Source organism: Pagrus pagrus (assembly GCF_965226575.1).
Source record: "Pagrus pagrus genome assembly, chromosome: 1".
In the NCBI taxonomy this organism is placed as follows: Eukaryota; Metazoa; Chordata; class Actinopteri; order Spariformes; family Sparidae; genus Pagrus; species Pagrus pagrus.
This window is the reverse complement of record NC_140185.1, coordinates 38,141,668-38,151,667: the sequence shown is the minus strand read 5'-3', so window position 1 is coordinate 38,151,667 and position 10,000 is coordinate 38,141,668. Positions and strand designations below refer to the sequence as shown.

Here is a 10,000-nt window from a genome sequence, read left to right as displayed (position 1 = left end):
TCCTCTTCGGGTCCAGAACCAGAATCTCAGACTTCTTAGTGTCCGGTCCTTTCTGCTCACACACAGACACAGACACAGACACACACACACACACACACACACAGACACACAGACACATAGACACACACACAGACACAGACACAGACACACACACACACACACACAGACACACAGACACATAGACACACACACAGACACAGACACAGACACACACACACACACACACACACAGACACACACACAGACACAGACACACACACACACACACACACACACACACAGACACACACACACACAGACAGACACACACACACAGACACACACACAGACACAGACACAGACACACACACACACACACAGACACACAGACACACACAGACACAGACACAGACACAGACAGACACAGACACAGACACAGACACACACACACACACAGACACACACACACACACACACAGACACACAGACACAGACAGAGACACACACACACACAGACACACACACACACACACACAGACACACAGACACATAGACACACACACAGACACAGACACACACACACACACACACAGACACACAGACACACACACAGACACAGACACACACACACACACAGACACACACACAGACACAGACACACACACACACACACACACACACACACACACACACAGACACACACACACACAGACAGACACAGACACACAGACACACACACAGACACACACACACACACACAGACACACAGACACACAGACACACACACACACAGACACAGACACAGACACAGACAGAGACACACACACAGACACACACACACACACACACAGACACACAGACACAGACAGAGACACACACACACACACACACACACACACACAGACACACACACACACACAGACACAGACACAGACACACACACACACAGACACACACACACACACACACAGACACACACACAGACACAGACACACACACACACACACACACACACACAGACACACACACACACAGACACACACACACACAGACAGACACAGACACACAGACACACACACAGACACACACACACACACACACAGACACACAGACACACAGACACACACACACACAGACACAGACACAGACACAGACAGAGACACACACACAGACACACACACAGACACACACAGACACACAGACACAGACAGAGACACACACACACACACACACACACACACACACAGACACACACACACACACACAGACACACACACACACACAGACACACACACACACACACACACACACACACACACACACACAGACACAGACACACACACACACACACACACACACACAGACACACACACACACACAGACACACACACACACACACAGACACACACACACACACACAGACACACACACACACACACACAGACACACACACACACACACACACACACACACACACACACACAGACACACAGACACACACACACACACACACACACACACACACACACACACACACACAGACACAGACAGCAGGTCAGTAAAATCACTCAGGTGAGTTGACTCAGTATCAGTCCTGCTGTTACGTCTGCCAAACAGAACCGAGGGCACAGACCAGACCAGACCAGAACAGACCAGACAGGACCAGAACAGAACAGAACAGAACAGACCAGCTGCTTGTGTGTTCTGTGTGCCGGCTGTGACTGGACCAGAGGAACATCCGGTTACATCATCATCTTATTTTAAATCACTTTTGATTCATTATTATTTTGACTTTCTTATAAAACTGCTGTTTACATTCAAGGTTTTTATTTAATTTCTTTGAGTTGAACTGAACTTTGTTCTGATAAATGTTCCTGTTGTTTTAACATTTGATCCTTTTTATGGTTTTAATCATCGACAGTTTTCAGCCCGTTTATTCAAATGTTACTGTGACACACAAACTGATAATAATCACTAAATAAACTCTGGAGCAACTTTCTTTCATTCTAGTGTTTTTTCTAAGAATGTTAAGATGAACGAGGATCCAGGAGTGTTTCAGCCCTGAGTTGTGTCTGCAGGCTCTCGTCTCAGGCTGCTTCAGCAGAACAAGCATAAAGCAACAACAACAGTCAAACACGGGATTTTAAAGCAGATAGTAATATTGAAATTCAGCTTGAATTTAAACTGATAATGACGTATAAGCCAATAACCAAAGTTTATCATAAACAAACATTTTTTAGGATCAATTAAATTAGTTTTTTAAAGGAACATTGAACTCAGTTATCTACGGATCAGAACATTATCACTGTATCAATAAACATGTCAGCGCTCTGCTAACAGAGACAGAGTTTATCAATCGTCTCTAGCGTGTTTCATTGATCCGTTATATGGTGAAACCTGTTGATCAGCAGCTGTTGATCAGCAGCTGTTGATCAGCAGCTGTTGAGCTGTTCAGCCTGTAACACCTGTACTGGCTGTAACCTTTCTTCTTCTCTGCGTCTCTAAATGTTTCAGTAGAGACAAACTGCCATGCTGTTCTCAGCACTTCCCACAATGCATCTGTCAGTCCTCCCTGCTACAACAGGCCTGGTTACCTTGGCAACAGGCAGCTCCTTGGCTTTCGACTCAAACAGGTGTTCGAGTCGGGAGGTGTCCACCGCCACCTTGTCCAGAGACGCCCACACTGTCCCCCGTCCGAAGCGACACTTGTGAGGCCCGTCAGCCTGCTTCAGCTCCTTCCAGAACAACTTCACCGTCTTCTTCTTCTGCTTCTGAGAGGCAGGAGGAGGAGGAGGAGCACCGGGGGGAGGAGGAGGAGGAGGAGGAGGAGGAGGTGCAGGAGGGGCTAGAGTGCCCAGTAGTGGAGGAGGAAGGGGAGGAGGAGGAGGAGGAGAACCAACCAGGCCCGGGGGAGGAGGAGGAGGTGGAGGAAGGCCAGAGAAGCAGGTGGGGGCAGAGGAGGAGTCGTAGGTGTCCATGTCCAACACGTCGATGTCCTCTTCGTCCAGCAGGTCGGAGAAGTCCAGGTCTTTGATGCGCAGGGCGTCGGCGCTCGGCTGCAGCTGCTGCCAGGCGTCGGCGGGGCCCCCGGGGCCCAGCGGGGTCATCTGGGTGGTCTCCAGGTGGCGGGCGTGGCTCTCCACGTCGATGCTACTTTGCTGACGGAGGTGTCGGTTCTGATGGTCAGACAGGTATCAGATCAGAGACTGAATATTAATGTGGCAGCTTATCCTTCACTAAACCCCTCCCCCGAACATGATCGTCCAATCACAGTTAAACAAGAGTAACTACTGACAGCTGTTTGTCCACATGATGAAGGACTGGACATGAAACCAAAACCAGAACCGTTTACTTCAGTCTGAAATCAATCAGACTGATGATCAACCTGCTGTCAATCACTGTCAACTGAACATGTGCTCATCAAAAAGGACAGATGGACAGGTAGCAACAGTAACTAAGAGGGGCGGGGCTTAACGCACAGTCTAACTGTGGTGTGAGCCTGATGATGCAGTGAAACAGTAAATGACTGTGTCCACACTGAACGATTCGTGTGTTCAGACCTGCTGTTCTTCAGCCAGCCGGGCCAGCGCTGCCTGGGCCGAGCCTTCCAGCCCCTCCAGCTCCGCCCTGCGGGAGGCGCTGCTCTCACTGGGGCAGGAGAGCTCGACTGAGCGCGCTCTGAAGCTGGACAGACGCTCCAACACACGACCCCGCCCGCCCAGATCTCCACCTGAGGAGAGAGGACACAGAGAGGAGAGGTCTCACTCTGACTCTGTTTCCAGATCCAACAGAACAGAGCAGAGATTTAAACATCAACTGTTGTTTTTATTTAATTTTAAAGGTTCCAACTAAACTAAAAGTACATTTAAAGTTTTTTCTAAAACATCCCTCAAAGATGCTTTAATGTATTCTTTGTTTATGGACAGTATTCAAGACACGTCGTTCAGCAGCAGCAGAGTCTCTCTCACCGGGCAGGAAGCTGCTTTCTTCTTCGGTGGTGTCAGGAGCAGCAGCCGTCGGGCTCAGAGGAGCTGTGGTGGACGTCTTGGAGTAGAGCATGTCCAGCAGGAACTTCCTGTCGTTGGACAGAGTGCTGCACTGCCGCTGCACCGGAGCTGCTGCACACAGACAGACACACACACACACACACACACAGACAGACAGACACACACACAGACACACACACACACAGACAGACAGACAGACACACACACACACACAGACACACACACACAGACACACACACAGACACACATACACACACACACACAGACACACACACACAGACAGACAGACAGACACACACACACACAGACAGACAGACAGACAGACAGACACACACACACACACACACAGACAGACAGACAGACAGACAGACAGACAGACAGACACACACACACACACACACACACACACAGACACACACACACACACACACACACACACAGACACACACACACACACACACACACAGACAGACAGACGTCAAAGTTTCCTCTCTCAGTCTTTGTCAGTGGAGGCAGCTCGACCACCTCATCTCAGAAGACTTGTTTCTTTTCTGATGGTTTGAAAGCATCAGACTGTGACTGTCCCCGCTGTGTTTAACACCTGCCTGCCTTCAGGAAAATAAAGTTGGAGCTGAAGTATTTTAATCACTCAACATCCTGAAGCTTAATTTAACTGTGGACAGAGAATAACACGTCAGTCCTTCAGACGTCAGCTGCAGCTCATCTGTCAGAATTATCAAATCACCCAAATTAGTTTGACACTTCATTAAATGCTAAACATTTACATTTACATTACCCACAATGCAACTGAGCCACTGAACGACATCACTGGAGGCAGTTTATTAGCTGACCTGCAGCTTCGTCTTTATAAGACTTTATTCACAGCTGCAGTGACACCTGGCCTCCACCAGGTGGAGCATCATCACCACTCTCAGTTAGATCTGACTTCAGAACAGACTGACTGAGGGCTGCAGTGAGGACACCGGCTGCGTCCCAGTTCAGGGGCTGCAGCCCTCGAAGGGCGCATTTGAAGGCCAATTACGTCACAACACTGCGCGAAGGCTGTCCCAATTCAAAGGCTCCTCCAAACGCAGCCTGCACTTCCCTCTTTTTGGAGGACGCACCGCTACTATCCTTCCCATATCCCAAGATCCTTTGCGCGCCGCTTAGTCCCGAAACAGAAGAGGAAGCAAGAGAAAATGGCGACATCAAGTGGCGCAGGCATGACATTCAAATGTAAGTAATGGGTTTATACTCGGTTTTTACTCATTTGAACATCCGACGCCAGATATGTTAAACTTCAAGGGACTATAAAACCTCCACATGTTAACTTTCTTAATGTTTATTTTGTAATGTTAATGATTCAATTTAGATTTGACACATTTTGTCTTTAATTTTTGTACACACACAAATACATGTACACGTTTGATAGATTTGAACCAGAACAGACTTTAATGCATCTCTTCATTCACAATCGTGACGTGAGGGTAAGGGGCGGGAACATCTGGTGAGGCAACCAGGAAATGCTCCGAAGGCTGGACCGTCCCATTTAACAACGGTGGACGCGGCCTTCAAGGTCTCTCTGAAGGACCCGGCCTTCGCGTCCTTGAAGGATGCAGACCCTGAATTGAGACAGAGCTACAGACAGACAGGGAGCAGAGGATTGTGGGTAACTGTAGTCTCTTACCGGGCTCATTCTGAGAGTCTGACGGTCCGTTTGTGTCCAAACTGCTCGATGTGGAGACTGCAGACGAGAGCAGATGTATCAAAATGTTGGACTGTTCCTTTAATGTTGACTGAGATAAACTGAACCATAAAATATTGATCAACTTTATATTTCTACTTTTTTCATCAGATTATTCTGCTCATGAACAAAGTGATGTTTTTATTTCTCACCTGCCGGCTCCTCAGGTGGGACACTGCCACCCTCCTCTGCAGGCTGCAGGCTCGGCGTTATGACATCATCAGACGAGGACAGCCTGCTCTGGCTCAGGTGTTTACTTCTTCTCTTCTTCTCCCACTGAGTGGCTGCCAGGCTGCGCAGGAAGGTGTCTCTGCAGGGGGCGGGACAGGTAACCAGGTGAGACGGAGACAAGATGGCCGACACGCAGCAGAATCTGACGTTTAATGGATCAAACATCAGTTTCAACACAACGCAGAGACGTCCTGATTATTTATATAACTGATGGTATTCTCTGGTTTTCTTCTCATCACATCTCATGTTGAGACTCGAACCAGCAGTGAACGTGTCTCACTGTCTCACTGTCTCCTGTCTCACTGTCTCCTCACGTCTGCTCTGATTCTTTATATATATTCCGGTTTTTAAGGTTTAGATCTAAAACACAGACTTTAGATTCACGTGTTCAGTAGGAACCAATGAGCCACGGACAGGAAGTCAGACAGTACAGAGAGACGGACCAACGTGTTGGTTTGAGTCTGAACAGGAAGTCAGACAGTACAGAGAGACGGACCAACACGTTGGTTTGAGTCTGAACAGGAAGTCAGACAGTACAGAGAGACGGACCAACACGTTGGTTTGAGTCTGAACAGGAAGTCAGACAGTACAGAGAGACGGACCAACACGTTGGTTTGAGTCTGAACAGGAGATCTGTTGAGTTTTTGGACATCGTGTGAAACAGAAACATTAAAATCACTTGAATCAAAAACAAAGAGTGATTCTCTTCACTGCAAACAACAAAACAAACTCCAGGCAGATTAAACACCAGAGATTAGACTCCACCCACCAAAACCACGCACAAGACCAGAGCCACCAGCAACACACACACACACACGCACGCGCGCGCGCGCACGCACACACACACACACACACACACACACACACACACACACACACACACACACACAGAGGCTGTCTGTCTAAATGTCTTCATGTTTAACTTCAGGTGTCAAAATAAAAGTTTTTATTAGAGGAACGAACAGTAACTGTACTTCAGTACCACAGTAACTGTACTTCAGTACTACAGTAACTGTACTTCAGTGCCACAGTAACTGTACTTCAGTACTACAGTAACTGTACTTCAGTACCACAGTAACTGTACCACAGTAACTGTACTTCAGTACTACATTAACTGTACTTCAGTAACTGTACTTCAGTGCCACAGTAACTGTACTTCAGTACTACAGTAACTGTACTTCAGTACCACAGTAACTGTACCACAGTAACTGTACTTCAGTACTACATTAACTGTACTTCAGTAACTGTACTTCAATACCACAGTAACTGTACTTCAGTACTACAGTAACTGTACTTCAGTGCCACAGTAACTGTACTTCAGTACTACAGTAACTGTACTTCAGTACCACAGTAACTGTACCACAGTAACTGTACTTCAGTACTACATTAACTGTACTTCAGTAACTGTACTTCAATACCACAGTAACTGTACTTCAGTACTACAGTAACTGTACTTCAGTGCCACAGTAACTGTATTTCAGTACTACAGTAACTGTACTTCAGTACCACAGTAACTGTACCACAGTAACTGTACTTCAGTACTACATTAACTGTACTTCAGTAACTGTACTTCAGTGCCACAGTAACTGTACTTCAGTACTACAGTAACTGTACTTCAGTACCACAGTAACTGTACCACAGTAACTGTACTTCAGTACTACAGTAACTGTACTTCAGTACCACAGTAACTGTACCACAGTAACTATACTTCAGTACTACATTAACTGTACTTCAGTAACTGTACTTCAATACCACAGTAACTGTACTTCAGAACTACAGTAACTGTACTTCAGTGCCACAGTAACTGTACTTCAGTACTACAGTAACTGTACTTCAGTACCACAGTAACTGTACCACAGTAAATGTACTTCAGTACTACATTAACTGTACTTCAGTAACTGTACTTCAATACCACAGTAACTGTACTCCAGTACTACAGTAACTGTACTTCAGTGCCACAGTAACTGTATTTCAGTACTACAGTAACTGTACTTCAGTACCACAGTAACTGTACCACAGTAACTGTACTTCAGTACTACATTAACTGTACTTCAGTACCACAGTAACTGTACCACAGTAACTATACTTCAGTACTACATTAACTGTACTTCAGTAACTGTACTTCAATACCACAGTAACTGTACTTCAGTACTACAGTAACTGTACTTCAGTAACTGTACTTCAATACCACAGTAACTGTACTTCAGTACTACAGTAACTGTACTTCAGTACCACAGTAACTGTACCACAGTAACTATACTTCAGTACTACATTAACTGTACTTCAGTAACTGTACTTCAATACCACAGTAACTGTACTTCAGTACTACAGTAACTGTACTTCAGTACTACAGTAACTGTACATCAATACCACAGTAACTGTACTACAGTAACTGGACATCAGTACTACAGTAACTGTACATCAGTAACTGTACTTCAATACCACAGTAACTGTACTTCAGTACTACAGTAACTGTACATCAGTACCACAGTAACTGTACTACAGTAACTGGACATCAGTACTACAGTAACTGTACTTCAATACCACAGTAACTGTACTTCAGTACTACAGTAACTGTACATCAGTACTACATTAACTGTACTTCAGTAACTGTACTTCAATACCACAGTAACTGTACTTCAGTACTACAGTAACTGTACTTCAGTACTACAGTAACTGTACATCAGTACCACAGTAACTGTACTACAGTAACTGGACATCAGTACTACAGTAACTGTACTTCAGTACCACAGTAACTGTACTTCAGTACTACAGTAACTGTACATCAGTACCACAGTAACTGTACTTCAGTACCACAGTAACTGTATTACAGTAACTGTACATCAGTACCACAGTAACTGTACATCAGTACCACAGTAACTGTACTTCAGTACCACAGTAACTGTATTACAGTAACTGTACATCAGTACCACAGTAACTGTATTACAGTAACTGTACATCAGTACCACAGTAACTGTACTTCAGTACCACAGTAACTGTACATCAGTACCACAGTAACTGTACTACAGTAACTGGACATCAGTACTACAGTAACTGTACTTCAGTACCACAGTAACTGTACTTCAGTACTACAGTAACTGTACATCAGTACCACAGTAACTGTACTACAGTAACTGTACATCAGTACCACAGTAACTGTACTTCAGTACCACAGTAACTGTATTACAGTAACTGTACATCAGTACCACAGTAACTGTACATCAGTACCACAGTAACTGTACTTCAGTACCACAGTAACTGTATTACAGTAACTGTACTTCAGTACCACAGTAACTGTATTACAGTAACTGTACATCAGTACCACAGTAACTGTACTTCAGTACTACAGTAACTGTACTTCAGTACCACAGTAACTGTATTACAGTAACTGTACATCAGTACCACAGTAACTGTATTACAGTAACTGTACTTCAGTGCCACAGTAACTGTACTTCAGTACTACAGTAACTGTATTACAGTAACTGTACTTCAGTGCCACAGTAACTGTACATCAGTACCACAGTAACTGTACATCAGTACCACAGTAACTGTACTTCAGTACTACAGTAACTGTACTTCAGTACCACAGTAACTGTATTACAGTAACTGTACATCAGTACCACAGTAACTGTATTACAGTAACTGTACTTCAGTACCACAGTAACTGTATTACAGTAACTGTACTTCAGTGCCACAGTAACTGTACTTCAGTACTACAGTAACTGTACTTCAATACCACAGTAACTGTATTACAGTAACTGTACATCAGTACTACAGTAACTGTACTTCAGTACTACAGTAACTGTACTTCAGCAGAGCTGCTGGTCTGTAATCAGAGTCTGTGTTTAGCGGCTCCAGCAGTTAAAGATCGGCTCCAGTTTATGAGTTTTTATTGTTCTGATCTGAACCGCAGGAGGACAACAGACCCAGACCAGGTCCAGGTCCAGGTCCAGGTCCAGGACACAGAGAGGGAGAGGAGAAAACAACAGTAGGAGAGTTTTCTGTTAAACTGAAGGTCAGTGGAAATGTCACAGATCTC

The 10,000-nt window shown here is 45.2% G+C and overlaps 1 protein-coding gene and 1 pseudogene across 3 annotated transcripts in view; one reads left to right on the top strand and one right to left on the bottom strand.

Moving 5' to 3' along the window:
- The window catches only part of fhod1 (formin homology 2 domain containing 1), a 63,417-nt gene that overhangs the window by 6,866 nt on the left and 46,551 nt on the right, over positions 1 to 10,000 (bottom strand). For both annotated transcript variants that reach the window (XM_084348941.1, XM_084348942.1), the window contains 6 exons: positions 5,883 to 6,040; positions 5,674 to 5,730; positions 3,948 to 4,097; positions 3,540 to 3,709; positions 2,574 to 3,155; positions 1 to 52 (listed from right to left, as the gene is read on the bottom strand). The exon at positions 1 to 52 is cut by the window's left edge and continues 104 nt beyond it. In XM_084348941.1, coding sequence (XP_084205067.1) covers positions 1 to 52; positions 2,574 to 3,155; positions 3,540 to 3,709; positions 3,948 to 4,097; positions 5,674 to 5,730; positions 5,883 to 6,040 — 1,169 coding nt within the window. The remainder of the gene's footprint in view (positions 53 to 2,573; positions 3,156 to 3,539; positions 3,710 to 3,947; positions 4,098 to 5,673; positions 5,731 to 5,882; positions 6,041 to 10,000) is intronic.
- On the top strand, positions 579 to 1,387 carry LOC311254905 (annotated as a pseudogene). Its single transcript has one exon. The product of its transcript is annotated as an uncharacterized misc_RNA (transcript).